The 16,014-nt window shown below is 43.3% G+C and overlaps 2 protein-coding genes across 2 annotated transcripts; one reads left to right on the top strand and one right to left on the bottom strand.

Moving 5' to 3' along the window:
- Nucleotides 1-53: 53 nt before the first annotated feature.
- On the top strand, nucleotides 54-10,351 carry nudt6 (nudix (nucleoside diphosphate linked moiety X)-type motif 6). Its single transcript, XM_076105310.1, has 5 exons — nucleotides 54-390; nucleotides 1,377-1,580; nucleotides 4,642-4,697; nucleotides 7,906-7,960; nucleotides 8,319-10,351. The coding sequence occupies exons 1-5, from the start codon at nucleotides 138-140 to the stop codon at nucleotides 8,687-8,689; spliced, it is 939 nt and encodes a 312-aa protein (XP_075961425.1). The 5' UTR covers nucleotides 54-137; the 3' UTR covers nucleotides 8,690-10,351.
- Nucleotides 9,156-14,631, bottom strand: fgf2 (fibroblast growth factor 2). The gene is made up of 3 exons (XM_076105311.1): nucleotides 14,454-14,631; nucleotides 11,933-12,036; nucleotides 9,156-9,960 (listed from the first exon to the last, which is right to left on the bottom strand). Exons 1-3 carry the CDS (start codon nucleotides 14,629-14,631, stop codon nucleotides 9,775-9,777), a joined length of 468 nt encoding a protein of 155 aa, XP_075961426.1. The 3' UTR covers nucleotides 9,156-9,774.
- Between the last annotated feature and the right edge of the window lie 1,383 nt (nucleotides 14,632-16,014).

Below are 16,014 nucleotides of genomic sequence, written 5' to 3'. Positions count from 1 at the left end.
TTACGGTATTTATGCAACCTCCAGGGCGGATGTTTACGTAACCGTACTGTTCTCACGTTGCCGGCCGGTTGAAAATTGAACAACCAGTTACAGCTAAAGTTACCTTTAAGCGGCTCCGTGTATGTATATATAGTGGCATGGCTGCTTGTGCCTTCGCTTTAAAGCTGTTGCCGCTGGTGGGAGGAAGGTTTTGCGGCAGAGCGTCATGTCCCGCACGCTCACCTGTGCGTGCGTTCTCGTGCGCCGCAGCTCGTTCTCAACTACAGAAAGTAACGGGGACCGGGGCTCTGACGGGCAAAGGGGACCGCTTTGGTGGAGTGACGGTGGACCTGGCTGACATCGGGTTACCGGTGGACATCAGCGAGAGCTCGTTCAGCGGATTGCTGCAAGGTTGGTGGCGTCACAGTGTGATATGATTCATGCGCAGGTCAGGTCTTCTCAACACACAACCACACACTAGAACAGGGGGCTTTGAGGTGTGTGTGTGTGTGTGTGCACGAGGGACAGCGGTCAGCTGTTACACGTGCACTGAAGAAGATGCAGATGCCCGCAGGGTAAAATGTCCCTTAATATCTAAAGTAGCCAGGTTTCAGTGGGTCTGCAGGTGAATGTTTGACACTTTGCTTAATACATAGACTGCACTCTATATAGTTGTTGGTTCAGGGGTTTGGATTTCATTATAGATCGCATCCATAATGCATTAATTCCTTTTTACCAGTGAAGGTAAACAAGAGAGCAACCCCATGAAGGAAAATGAAACATGCAGGGTCTTGTTCAAAAGGTAAAATGATTAAAGTGAGAGATTATTGAATTTATAATATCAGAAACTAACTTTCTTTTCAATATTGAGTAATAATAAAAATAATTTTTATAATGGTTTAATTATTCAGTAATAAACTGTCAAAAAAAGTGAAAACACTCATCACAAGATGGTCTTTAAACTGCAAGTTTTCTATTGCTTAAAAGTCCAAAACCTAAAAGATATTTGATTCATGATTGGTTGATTATTCAAATTATTGCAAATATATTTTCTATTTATCGATAGTTTGACAGATTAAGAGTTTAACTGTTTCAGCACAACATCATTTATATCTGCATTCTTCCAATCACTCTGGGATTTGAACCAGCAACCTTCTGTTTTAAAAAGATCTGCTTCCTAAACCCTTCAGGCTACTTCCACTAAACTGTCTCTGCTGCTTGTCATCTGTCTCTCTTCTTTACGTTTGCCGCCCAAATCATATTAAGCATCAAAACAAAACAATCTGCTCTTTCCTGTCTGTTTCTGCAGTTTATTTAATAAAGCAGCAGCATCATCAATAATACATGTTTTTAAAGTTTGTCCATCCCGGTGAACCTTTGACTCGTGTCCTCCGTAGAGTCGCTGGCCCAGTGGAAAGCCGAGGGGAAAGTCGCAGTGTGGCTCCGGGTGCCCATCTCTCTGAGCCGATGTGCTGCCGCCGCCTCCACTCACGGCTTCGCCTTCCACCACGCCAAACACGACCACGCCGTGTTGGCCCTCTGGTTGGGAGACGGGGAGAGCCGGCTGCCGGGGTTTGCGACTCACCAGATCGGAGTGGCAGGTAGAGATTTCTTAGCCTGAGGGGTCATTCTTGCCTTATAATATTATTACCTACAAAGGTCCACTATCTAGCTTTTTACAGAGCTTTCAACTACAGCAGATGGTGTTTGTCATGGATCTGATGACGACCATGAAATGCAGCTGAACGCTCTGGAAAAGAGACATGAATTTAAATTAAGATCATCATTTATTTACAGTACCTTTTTGGTCCTTTCAGCACTCGTGCTATAAATACATATAATCACAATCTTTAGGTAATTCTTTATTGTCCATATCCTCCAGAGACCTTCTTCAAGATGACAGCAGGTAGGAACGCAGCAGTGCAGAAGGTTCACTCGATTAGCCTTAATGCTGAACACTTGTGTCAATCAGTTGAACTTCTTCTGGCTGAACATCAAGGGAAGTGTAGTCCTTGGTATGATGGACTACAAATTAATTAAAGACACAGCTTCTATAGAGACGGGCGAGAAACACCAAACAGCACATATGATATAAAATATATACAACAACATGGAATACGCAACAATAGATGAAGCGCGATGTAAAGAATAGTCTTCAGCCATCATCAAACAGAGAGCACATAGAATCTTTTATAGTTTTATTCATTGAAAAAAACCTCAAAATCCTCTCGAAGAACCAGTGGTTGCAAATGTTCCTCAGTTGGTCCAAAACAGCTCCATGTGTCACAATATTCAGTCAACCATCAAAGAACAATAGAGCTGAAGCTTTAAGCAGATTAATCAGTTTCTTTATTGACATAAAATGTATCGCCTATAATGACAATAACCGTAAAAATCTCTCAATTCACTGTTCACAAGATATGGAGGCGTGATTTAAAATGATGAATCCAGTCTTTTGCTACTTTAAAGTCATTTATAAGTAGCTGTGATCAAATATATTTAAGGCCGCGGGCCTGTTTGTCTATTATGCATTTTTCAACTTTGGCCCATTTCTGTTGTGTAAATAGAAATTCACTCATTGAGATTTTGAGTGTGCTACGTTTCTGATCGTCCAGCAGAGGGCAGAGTGTCGTCTTTTACCTTGTTAACAGTGGATGAACATGAAGCATGTCAGAACATGTCCAGAGCATCCTTCAGTATGGAAGGGGTCCAGAAATTCCCCTTTTTTTGTTGCCAGAATGCCCCGGTACAAACACTGATGACACTGAGGTTAGGAATCTGAACTACAGAGCTGTTTACATGATCTGATACTTGTTTGCTCGGGCGCACGCAGCTTTATATTACACAAGAGAATAGCACGTAATGTACAGTCAGTCAATGAAAGAGAAGCTGTATGTGCCCCAGCAGGCTTTCAAACTGTCCAACCGTAAACCCAAAAGTCAAACGTGGGTATAGTGAGGTCAAAATGACCATTCTTCATCCAGAGAACGTGGGCTCAACCCACACACACACACACAGATGTCAACATCTGTCCTGCTGAAAAATGGAGCTGGAATCCAACCAGCTGCACCTAACCTCTGACCTCTCAGGACAGGGTCAACAACTTAAAGCTCAAAGTAATTCCAAGAGATGACAGCCTACATGTTCATGAACGCTGTAATTAGTTATATCGTGATACTATGGATGGTATTCTGAGAACAAGTCTGTTCTGCAGATTAGTCCCAAACGGTCGATCAATGCTAACGCCAGCAGTGACGTGTTCCACCATTTAGTCTGCAGCTCAACAGAACATGTTGAAGTGAGCGGTACCTCTTTAAGGTCCCGCGTCAGCCCAACTGAAGGCTGAGTAAGCTGCCCTTCAACGAGAAATAAAGGAAATGCTTTTTGGCTCATATGTAATGAATTAGCATCATTAACGTGAATCATGAGGATCGTTTCATCACCTGGTGACTCACTGAAACGGTAATAATTGCATTTTGGACAGCGTTCACTCTTTTCAATGCCTTCAGCCCGTCTTACAGTACAGCAAAAACTCGTAGAACAAGACTGAATCCTGAACAAATACTACTGTTTTCATGGAAACCTCAGCAACCAAATCAAGATCCTGGACATAAAAAACTAGGATAATTAGTATTCTGTTATGAAATCCATCACGAGTGATGTAGAGCAACTCTCAATCAGCATTGTGACCTCGTTGTGACCTCATGGTGCTCTCCAGATGTTGCTGTGACCCTATAATTACTGCCTACATGAAATATGGATGAAGAGAAGACATCAAACTTTGTTGTGGCTCAGATACCAGCCGTGACCTCAAGCGATTAACAGGGTTTTTGTTTTTTTTACTACAGAACCCACGTATCCCCTGTGATGATTGCTTCTGGGCTTTTTGTCTCATAATTCATATTTCTCCTTGTGAGCATTTGGTTTCCTCCACTGAAGGCTACATAATGATAGCCTCCGTTAGCAGCAGCCAGACCTCCTCCCGTGCAGCGCCGTGGATCGGTGGATGACATCAGTTTCCACTTGGAAGTCCAAGTCGGGCCTTTTGAGACGACCCATCCCTCTTTTACACATCTGTGACATTCATTTAAGGAGGCCCGTCCCGGGCGGGCAGACGGAGCAACCGGAAAAGAAAGTGGCCCGTTTTCCCTCCTCCTCTGGAGCTGTCAGCGGCACATAGCTGCCTCTCTTAGTCACTACCTGCTGAAAAAAATATGTAAATGGTGAAGTGGGATTTGAAGCATATTAAGGCCGTATAGTACTTAAAACTGTACAGCTCTTAGGCTGGCCCTTTTGTTTGGTTCTTCTTTGGTATAGCAGTTTGAGAAGTGGAATCAACTTGAATCTTTTTAAATGAAGAGCAACAAGCCCATGTTATTGTTATTTATTCCACTGGTTTGCCCGTGGACTTCGTTGATCGTCTACATCAGCGATGTGTTAAAAAAATCTAAAATGAACAAAGCAGCTCCCGCTGGCCGGACAGAGAACCAGCTCCGGGCTTCTTCCTCCGCATGGTGAAGGGTTAATGTGTCCAACCTCATGATTAACTTTGAACTAGACTGCCAACAGGTGTTATTACAGTAACTACTTCAGTGCACTGGGGACATACGTGCTTGCAAAATATATGAAAAAAAATGTCTGATTTATTGATTTCTTTTGCAGGTGCAGTCGTTGATGAATCGAATGGAAAAGTTCTTGTGGTCCAAGACAGAAACAAGGTAAATGTGTTGCTATACTGTGACAAATTACTCTCCATTACATATGTATATATATATATATATATATATATTTGCCATATAGACCATATTAATTGAATTCAATTAAGATTTTTTAGTTTTATTTTCAGTAAATTCATGCGTTGGCTGTAGTCTTGCTACTTTCCAGGAAACTGTGGAAAAAAAAGAATTTGGTTATTTCTCAGTAGGAATGCAGCATATGAAAAAGCTGAGCACAGAGCTGTTATTATTCATATTAGTTACAGTTGACAGCAAGACACATTTCTCAAAAGGAAAAATTCTGACACCAGTTCACCAGCTCTTTCCTGACTGAGCCAGAAAGCAATATTAGACACCGACCCGTCCGTCCACAGTGTAATTAATAAAAGAGAGCCAATGAGGCAGCAGAGCTCCTGCTGCTAAAAACACTTGTGATTAGTTGTGTTTATTCAGTGAGTTGTATGTTGCCTCTGTTGATCCTCACACACTCAACAGAGCTCCGCACAACATCAGCTGACCTCAAGCAAACACGGTGTTTACATGAGCCGAATGCTAACAGCTGTGAGTGTGTGTGCGCCTCTGCCCGCTCTCACAGAGCTCTGTGAGTGTGTGTGTGTCTCTGCCCGCTCTCACAGAGCTCTGTGAGTGTGTGTGTGTCTCTGCCCGCTCTCACAGAGCTCTGTGAGTGTGTGTGTACCTCTGCCCGCTCTCACAGAGCTCTGTGAGTGTGTGTGTGTCTCTGCCCGCTCTCACAGAGCTCTGTGAGTGTGTGTGTACCTCTGCCCGCTCTCACAGAGCTCTGTGAGTGTGTGTGTGCCTCTGCCCGCTCTCACAGAGCTCTGTGAGTGTGTGTGTGTCTCTGCCCGCTCTCACAGAGCTCTGTGAGTGTGTGTGTGTCTCTGCCCGCTCTCACAGAGCTCTGTGAGTGTGTGTGTGTCTATGCACCCTCTCACAGAGCTCTGTGAGTGTGTGTGTGTGCCTCTGCCCGCTCTCACAGAGCTCTGTGAGTGTGTGTGTACCTCTGCCCGCTCTCACAGAGCTCTGTGAGTGTGTGTGTACCTCTGCCCGCTCTCACAGAGCTCTGTGAGTGTGTGTGTGTCTCTGCCCGCTCTCACAGAGCTCTGTGAGTGTGTGTGTGTCTCTGCCCGCTCTCACAGAGCTCTGTGAGTGTGTGTGTGTCTATGCACCCTCTCACAGAGCTCTGTGAGTGTGTGTGTGTGCCTCTGCCCGCTCTCACAGAGCTCTGCTGTAGTGCTCAGGTTGTTATGAGGTCCACTTACAACTGGGCTCTTATAAAAAATCTTTGCGACACAGATTTGTTTGGATTCTCAGCCCGGCCAAAACAAGATTGCACCGTGACGCCGCAATTTAGAAACCAATTATGATTTAAGATATAAAGCACAAAAGCACACAGTGTGCATATTTAAAACCTAAAGAGACAAAATGGCAAAAAAAAAAGCTGTTCTGGTAAAGGCAGCAGCTCCTGTACTTAATTCAAACATATTTTGTAATGTGACCACACGTCATCACCACTAAAGCTGACAGGAATTCAAAGCCATGGACACACACACACACACACACACACACACACACACAGACACACACAGACTCACAAGGTGAAAACTAATAACGGCATCGCTGTCGCAGCTGGTAATAATCCTTAGTTCAACACTGTGTATCAAAGAGCAGAGAGTCTGAGCCACTTTAACACACAATACAGCAACAGGATCACATGTGCCATCATTCATTGCCACGAAGCCGTCAACGGGCAAAAGGCAAATATCCAGAGGAAGGAAACATTTCGGAGTTCAGACGTCTGCTGGAAGGAAAATAAATAATCAGTTTCAATAATGTACTGCTAGACCCAGTACTTTGATTTATCACATCAATTATGTGTCCCCACTTCAATGTTGGTTCAGTCAAAACCAAATCTATCTGAAGACATCGGACTATACGGGACTATCTAAAGTAATTTCCCCCTAAATATGTTATTTATACACAATGTAGAAGTGAGTAAGTTGACATAATTTAAATTCTTCGTTGCATTAAACTCTTCCAGGAGGAGTAATCTGAGAAGGAACACGTGGTTACTGTAAAATGTGTCTCACACAGCAAACATAGTTTATAACTGACAGAATACAAACGGGCCCGTTTGCTGACAACATGTGTGCCAGCCGGGAGTCGTCTGCATAGAATGTGTCTTAATGGCTTTTGTCCAGAAGCAGAGGGAAACAGTTAGTGGCCTTAAAGTGTGGGAAGAGTTTTATCTCTTCCTCTCCTCCTCCTCCTCCTCCTCATCGAGCTGTTTACTGGAAACAATCCTTCTCCAGTAAGAGTCTGGCCCTTGGCAGCAGCAGAGTCTCACAGAGGGTTACGCACTTCCTGTAAACAAACCCGGACGTTATCACTCTCGCATCAGCACAACACACGACCGACAGATCCCCAGTGGACTGAAGTCATTTAACCAGCGTCCAGTCATTCCCCTGTAGATTCAGCATGAACAGTTTGTGCATGTTTTGGTGTTTTTTGTTATTTTCACATTTAGCTCTGGATGAGACGTTTTACTCTGAAAAACCACACTGATTAGAGTTCAACAAAATCCCTTTATTACTTCCTTTCCAGCACACTTTATAAACCGCCCCAAACATATATAGCATCCTGTCGACATGAAAATAAATGCTGTAGTGCATCCGTGTTCCTCACAAAGAGAGAATTTACTAAACAAGGACAGTCTAAGATGAAATAGCATTTCTTTAAAATAAAAGCACTGCATACAACATTCTTAAGGTAACTACAAAAATATATATACAAGACTGACATCATAACTTAACCAGCAGCATACTGTTATTAAATATCAAGTGGTGAAACAGCTTTGAAGACACACTTCACCGCATCAAATGTAGAAGTCTAAATATAAAACATGAAACGAACGGACGCTCGGATCAGAGAATCCAGCATCTCTCTGCCTGTTTGATCATTACTTCAGATAGATCATCCTTTGAACACATTATCTATTATCGCTGTGACTACAAACTACTGTTACACTGTCGGACCGCGCCACCGATTTAAAGAAAGAAGTGACTTTAAACTGGACGGCACTGATTTTATGATTAAAAACGAGACTAAAATGAACATTTACTCTAAGTATACATTTACAGCAGTGCCATCTGTCACAATGGATGTTAAATGTTAACTCTGCCTCGTGTTTCAGACACAGAATGCTTGGAAGTTCCCCGGCGGCTTGTCTGATCCAGGAGAAGATATCGGTGAGTGTCAAAACAACTAATACAGTACATCTAGCGAAATCCTACGATTTTAGTGTTAAGCTTAAAGATGATACATTCATTTGAACTGTACAAAATAAGGCACACAATATATACGCTAAGATAACCGTTTCTCTAAAGCCACCTTTTCTATTTTTTACATTTTAAAAGCAGCTTTAATATTGTATACGTGACCCATCACAAAAAGCAGCGTTCGTCTTTACAAAAAATATATATGTATTTTCCTGTTTTTCCTTCCATGTCTAAACAGTCTGCAAGGTGACTCTGACAAGGGAACGTGAATATATTCCTTCTTGTCAGGATCTTTAAAACGCTTGATATTTAAATGCTTGTTTTTCAGGTGCCACTGCTGTTCGCGAGGTCTTCGAGGAGACCGGCGTTCACTCCGAGTTCAGGTCTCTGCTCAGCATCCGGCAGCAGCACAACCACCCCGGCGCCTTCGGCATGTCGGACATGTACATCATCTGCCGACTCGGCCCGCTCAGCTACGACATCAACTTCTGCACCCAGGAGTGTCTGCGCTGCGAGTGGCTGGAGCTCGCCGAGCTGGCGAAGACCGACCACACGACGCCCATCACCTCTCGCGTAGCCGGGCTTCTGCTCCGCGGCCTGGAGCGAGGCTTCGGAGAGATCGACCTCGCCATGGAGGAGCTTCCCGCCGTCTACTCGGGGATGTTCTACCAGCTGTACCACAGGCAGCTGAAATGCTAGCGAGCCATCATCCACCCGACGGGGGTAGCGTATCACGGCTGTGTTGACATACGGTTGTCAGTAATACTCATATTCAAGGTGTATTTATGACTGTTTGGTTTGGTTTGCAGTGAGAAATACGGTGCAAAACTACAAGAAAACACTCACTTTGTGTTTTCTAAAGATATGCCACTGTGGTGCCTGCAAGACTGCAGAGTTTTATACGGTTAATTTAACATTTCTTTGGCGGCCATGTTGGAAATCCACATCTGTTGGACAGTATTGGCTGCCAGCAGCAGATTCCTTTCTTTAATTATGTTGTATTTTTAAACAGGGAACAGATACAAGCTAACCACCAGCGTCGGCTGACCGTTTTTGCCGAAGCCAACGTTAGTGGCAAGAAGTTGCAATATTCATATTGGCTGACTGACCACAATGACTGGTCAGAGAGGTCACAACCATATTTTATGTTGTTTGATCTCTTATTAAGAAAGGTAGAAGTTATGTTCCGGTGCCATGCAACGTGGATAGTTTTTTTTGCACAAATCTAAAATGATACACTAACGAGCTCAGGTAATCTGTAAAGTATCCGGTAAGTGTACTGAGTACTTCTTGGGTTTTGGATCTTAGTGGGCTTCGTTTTTACTTTGTCAAACAATGTTGGATCACAACATTCTAAAATTCAGTTACGTAGTTGAAGTCCTTCACTCTTCTAAAGTTATAATAGTGTAAGAGTTGAGAGCATTTGCATCTTTTATGTTGGACACGTTTTAACAGAATATTCCTCGACAGGCCCGACGTCTCTCAGCTGAACTCAGACTGTTCTGTAGGAAGCACACTTGTTATCAAAAGGTTTGCCGCTTTAAATCCTTCAGCCAGAGAGAGGGAAGACCTGCATGGGTTAAATGAACACTGCCGTACTTGAGCAAGGCACCGGGCTGGTTTGAAAGTAAAAGCTGAGAAAGAGAGCGGGACACGTTCGGGGATCAAACAGTCAGAAAGCGTCACAGCTATTTTGGGCAACGTCGATGGAACGCTTTGTCTTCGTTGCCGTCACATCTTCTTCTTTGTTGCCGCCACTAAGAGGTTTATATTTCTCAAACAGATTAGCACTTGGCAGACATCGGAAGAAAAAGGATGGCCTTTTGACCCGGTCCAGTTTTGCTTCCAGACTTGTACTGGCCAGTCCGCTTCAGTGCCACGTACATGTTGGGGTACTTCCTGGAGCGGTAGGTGTTGTAGTTGTTGCTCTCGAGCCGCTCGTGGAAGTAGCATTCGTCTGTAGCCCGTCTCTGGAGAGAGACACAGAGTTCATTTAAGGATGTTTTGATTTGATGTTCAGGGTGCTGCATTTACTTCTGCTTTATTCCTGAGGAGCGGGAGGGGCACAACAATACACTTACTTTGCAAACTGAGGAAATGTAAGAAAACTGTGAAACTACTCTGATATTTCAACAGATGGAAAGTGAAGTTAGGTCATTTAGTCGATTAATAGAAGTGTTACTGTGTTTCTTTCCTCTCTGCTCATGAACATCAGTACTGTCGTGGAATTCCATGTTATGTTATTTAGTTTGGATGACATTTGATTGAATTTGTGTAATATATGTTGTTGGAAAGGGAGAACATTTATAATGCTGACAATGTATGACATTAAATGAAACACATAAAACACCCAGAGCTCAATGCCACCTTTATTTTTCAAATAGGCTGTTGGTTTGAAATCATTTCTGCTCTCACGCTTATACAATAAAGACTTTGTTTAAAGGAAGTCATGTCTGACGAGGGACGTTAGTACGACTCTAGTCAGCGCATGTTTAAACATGGAGGTGAACGGGCTGAAAACTAAACCGTTTAAGATGTCACATTAATGACAAGGTCTAACAGGGACCAAACATTCATATCAACATCAAATATGTTGTGTTTTCTAGTTTTAGTGCTATATATATATATATATATATATATATATATATATATATATATATATATATATATATATATATATATATATATATATATATATATATATATATATATATATATATATATATATATATATATATATATATATATATATATATATATATATATATATATATATATATATCAAGGAGAAGTCCAATTATTGTTTAAGCCTTAGATTACTGAGTTGAAAGTTTAAAAAAATCAAGACGCTGGAAATTTATTTATTTTTACTTAATTAATGGAAAATATTAATCAGGAATGTTTTTTGTCAAAGGTTTAAGGTGGAATAGATATTTAAAATAAGTCCGATCTTGTACAGATCTTATCAGCAGAACAAACTTATGTATAAGTGGTCAGTCTTTGTCAATTACTTTAGCAAATATCTAATAAATAACTTCTGCTTCTGGATAAAACGTGCAAGACCTAACTAGTCAAGGTGCTTAATGAGACGGAAAAATGTGATTTCTTTGGCAACAAATGTTAATCTTCATATCAGTCAATATAATGACTTTTCTTGGTTATGGTTAATTAGAGGAGCGTTAATATCTCGTGTTTTTCTTTTAATGATTCTCTAAACACAAGCCGGAGCAGAGCGTCTTGGGTGGCAGCAGCTGTGGCTTCTTATTAGAGAGGAAACGCTTCTTGCCAATTACATTGACTGTGGACGAGCCTTCAAACCACCAGACCACATCAGGCACCAACACTTCACACTTCCACTGCTGCTGTAAGGCAACGACTTCTAGCAGAAGACAGCAGCGGGGACAATTTAACCACTTCTTAACTTCGAGTATGTTTCTGGTTTTTTTCCTTTTTCTTGAGTAAAACATGGAGGACGAGACCGGAGAACGGAAAGGAAGACTGACTGGATTTGGGAGAGACGCCTCGTCTTTTGGTCCGGTCAGAAGAAACAGGAGATGCATCGATACGAAACAGTTTCCTGTCTCTGAATCTCATACATCTACCACTTGACCTGGGCCTCTTGTAATGTTGTCACAAAACTTCTTTTTTTACTTCTCAGCGCTGACTATGACCAACGTGTCAACTTAATTATTTCCCTGCGAGGGGAGGACGTCTTGTCGAGCGGCTGGTAAATATTTGGTTTCCGTCACCAGCAGCCTAAATGCTGCTGGTGACGGAGGCTGAAGACATTCAATGAACAGAGCTTTGTGAAAAGCACCGCTCTTTCAACGCTTTAAGGAAACGCTACTTGATGATTCTACGGCATTGGCAGTCGTCTGAAAACACTTTACAGAACATAAACCACGTAACTTTTGTTAAAAGATGATGATCCAGCTCACTCACCACTCCAAACAGCCGTCCGTCTCTGTTCATGGCCAGATAGCGATTAGCACAGACTCCTTTGACGACCACCTCCCCCACTGAGGTCGCCTGCAGCTGAAGCTTTACTGAGGAAAAACACAAACGTTTCATTGAACAGAATTAACCAAACACAGAGTATTAGCAGTTTGCTTGTGGCATGTTTAGTCAAAAGAAAATGATGAAGTGCTGTGTTATAAAAAGATAAAGGAGCATCAACGTCCTGGGTCCCTGATTCCTACACTGAATCCCAATGAGAGGAATCTCTTGGTTACATCAAAGGTGCCGTCTTTCAACTCTGTGCACGTTTTATTGTAACAGATGACAGTGAAGACGGTTTGAGAGGCGTTTCAATATTAAATCTACTACAGCAGTAAACATGAGTAAAGAGAGACATTCGTGGCCTAAAGCTACTTGCCTGCTCGAGGACATTTAATGTTGTATATAGTGGAGGGAGGACTGGTGATTAGCTTGACAGCACAAAACAGAAAGAGGAAACTGTTCTTCGAGAGCAAACAAAGCAAAACAAAATCAGATATAATGATATATTAATATACACTAATATCTAGCTGTTTAGCTGCTAGGTGCTTGAACTTAAACTTCCTGCGAACATCGTCTGTGGGTTGGTGCAGGGCAGGTAGCGTGCAGTGGCTCAATCAGAGCTTGTTCGCTAAACACAGCTGCCTGCGGCGGCTCGATAGCAGCACTAATGAGAGCCGTGAGAGCGAATCAAACAGATGTGCTGTGAAGCCAAAATCGATGAGCTAAAAGAGACTTAAAAGGGTCACGAAGGTGAAGAGTTAGTGAAAAATATTGATTAACGTGGCTTTAAATTGTGCTTACAGATCATTCATTTTGGTTATATCTTTTTTTTTTATTCTTGGGACTTATCTGTTCATTTCTGTTGCATAAGCAGCTCCTATATTTCTGCATTAAATGACAGCACGCTGAGCACACAGTACCTGTCTGCCTCCACACAGATGTATCAAAATCATCTCCACATTCTTTTTCTTAGAGGCGCCACAGCTTGCCAACAGAGCATACTTTGCATGAAGCCAAACCACCAAAAAGGAAGCAGGGGCCCCGTAAGGCAAATTAGGGGATCTGTCCAGAATGCATCCACATTAAGACTTCAGATAGACGAGCATCTGTCTACAGTTCAGCATGCTGCCCGGATGATTCATGTCACAGATCAAAGAGGTGTTCCTCCCTGAAAAAAAGACGTGTAATTGGTCTGTGTGTGCCTTCGTGTGTTCGAGGTTTACTGGTTGCATTGTGTGCCACAGCTACTGTGAATGTCTCTGTACAGTGTGGTCCTTTCTGTAATTGTCCTGGGGCTGGTGATGCAAAGGCAACAATACGTGGTATACGTGCAATATCGTCCTCACAAAGCTTTGGCACGGGGAATTACAAAGAACACAAATGGAGTGCAGTTCCAGCTGCATTAGCACAGAAATCCCCCCCGAGGATCCTCGGGTGCATTGAGCAACACTTCTCACTAACGTTTCCAATGCTAACTGGCAGGTATGTTACGTTGTCCAAAGAGTTGGCAGGCCAATCACAGCCTCAACAAAAGGACCATTGATGACGCACGGCTCAGGTTGCACTGGAAGAAACCAAAAAGAGCTAAATGATTAACACGAGTCCTGTTTAGTGACTCATTGAGGATATATTATTTTCTGAAGCCATGATACTGACTCTTTTAATACTTTTTTTTTTTTATCGTTAACAAACTAAATAATACAACATAATATCAACAAGGTGACTCTCCCACTTTGTTTCAGAAATACGTCGAACTGAAGGTCATTTAATTATCCTAAAAATAGCTCCTCTCTCCTTGAACTGCTTCCATATCAGCCATTCGTTTGGACACACCTGCTTGAAATGTCACACTGCATCTTGGACAATACACGTGTTTTTCCTCTGAAACCTCCAATTCCCCCCCCCCCCCCTCCCCCCCTCCCACTTACTGATGCAACTGTAGACACACACACTCCACAGTAATCAGTGATACAGGGGCACAGAGGGGAACCACAGTTGAATGCCAAACAAACACGTTAATGTTTCCGCTATAAAAGTTGCTAACTTAAGTTCATTGACCTTGATCTCTTGATCAGGAACTCACTTATTCTGGCTTTGAGCTCCATGTTGTGCTGCTTTGTGCGACGTAAAGCAGACAGTAAGCGGTGTGTGACTGTGACTCAACATGGAGATCTGCGTTCACTAAAAACATCACACATATTCCATCAAAGTTCCCATTGATCACCAAACATTTGAGGTGTACTTCTCTTGAGCTGCAGCTATTACTCTTTCCAGACGTAGGGCTACACACAGTTTGCTGTTTACAATGTGGAGGATGAACCTCAGCAAGCTGGAAAATCCACATCGTTCCTCCATGATGTTTTTGCTTCACTCTCACTTCCCTGTTTCGTGTTAAAAAAGAGAGCATAAAGAAGCTTTGTGTGTGCTGTGCAAAGCAAAGAAGAAGAAGACTGGAAGTACTTACTGTGGGGGTCGCTCTTCTCCCGGATTCCATCAACACCCCCGTCGGACTTTATCCTCAAGAAGAAGCCCCCGTTTTTACAGTACAGCCTTTTGGGATCCTTGAAGGCCCCGGGAGTGAAGCTGCCGCTGCCGCCGTCTTCAGGTGTGGAGGGAAGTGTTGTAATTTCTCCCGTGGCCATATCCTCCTCTTTCCCCGCTTCCCGGCGACTGCCTCGTCTCCTTCTGGAGCAGCGCAGGAGAACCCGCCGTGGCCTCCCACCTCCCACCGACTGCTGCCTGTTCCCTCCTCCCCTCCTCCACAGAGCTTCACACTGACTGATTCTGGTTAACCCCAGAGGTCAGTTTCTCTTGAACGCCCCCCTCTCAGGGCTGCAAGTGCCCTTTGGGTCCTGATAGTCTGAGGCAGAAGGACTCCTAACGGCTAAACGTCTAAATCCACCATTAGTAGCTGCTCGTCCGTTGGTTTCTTGAGAGCGGGAAGCTGCTTTGCCAGTGTAGGATTCCCCCTCGCTTCCACTCTTCTTGCAATGAAGTGTTTAAATCAGGGCAGCTGGCTTAGATCTGTGTGGAAGGCTTTCCCCTTTGGGCCTCAGTTCGCATGCGCCCTAGGAGCACCAACAGACACACACACACACACACACACGCCCACTAATGCTCTCTGATTTAACCAACCAACCCAGCAGAAGTCGAGGAGGTGCAAGGAGGGGGGACGTGGACTCACTGAGACCCTTCAGAGCGCCAAAAGAGCAGCGGTGAGCATGTGAACCGAAAACCAGCGTTTTCATTCACCCGGTCCTTTTCAAGAGCTAGAGAAGAGAGATGTATAAAAAAGAAAACCAGCACAGTCGGCTTTTTTTTTATCCCTCAGTGCTGTTCATGAGTGAAAAACAATGACGTGAAGGAGAAACGCCAGCAGACTTGAGATGAAAAAGCCGGCATCATGAATGATGAAATCATGACTGATTTTAATTGCTACTCTAAACTTCCTCAGAAGCAGCATAGTGGAGGATCAGAGGTGGGACTTATTTGTGCAGGAATCTGTTTTTTATTATATTTTAGGAGGGCAGCCATTTGCCAAAAAAGGCACTCACTGGTCTGGGCTTCTGGGTAAAATTGACCACACTTGCAACTTGTACTGGATCAGTAGAAAGTCAGCTGTGCTCTCGGTTGTGGTCATGTTGGTGACCCCCCCGCCCCCGAAACTGGTCAGGGACACATCTGACATCCAGCCAGGCCGAACGAGTAGACTAAGTCCAGAGACTCGCATAGTTGTAAGACTTGTGGTCAAAACAGGAGTCCAACAGGAGGAGTTCACATGTATTTCCTGTATCAATGGAGAACACAGGGAAGTGTATCCGATCTTTAGACCGGGTGGTCTTTTTGGTCCTTTATCGCATCACAAAGGAAAAGTGCCAAGTATACCAGTACTGTTCTCCATTTACCCCTTCATAGTACAATCAAAATGCAAGAATTCTCCTTATTAAAGGGAATTATAACCAAAAAACAGATTTTTGATGCACCGATCCCAGCCATGGTTTTCTTTGAACTAGCGACCTCATCGA

The sequence above is a fragment of the Anarhichas minor genome, unplaced genomic scaffold (genome assembly GCF_050575085.1).
Source record: "Anarhichas minor isolate MPS153535 unplaced genomic scaffold, ASM5057508v1 ptg000031l, whole genome shotgun sequence".
Lineage (NCBI taxonomy): Eukaryota > Metazoa > Chordata > Actinopteri > Perciformes > Anarhichadidae > Anarhichas > Anarhichas minor.
The sequence above is the reverse complement of the archived record's forward strand: the minus strand, read 5'-3'. Positions and strand labels throughout refer to the sequence as shown.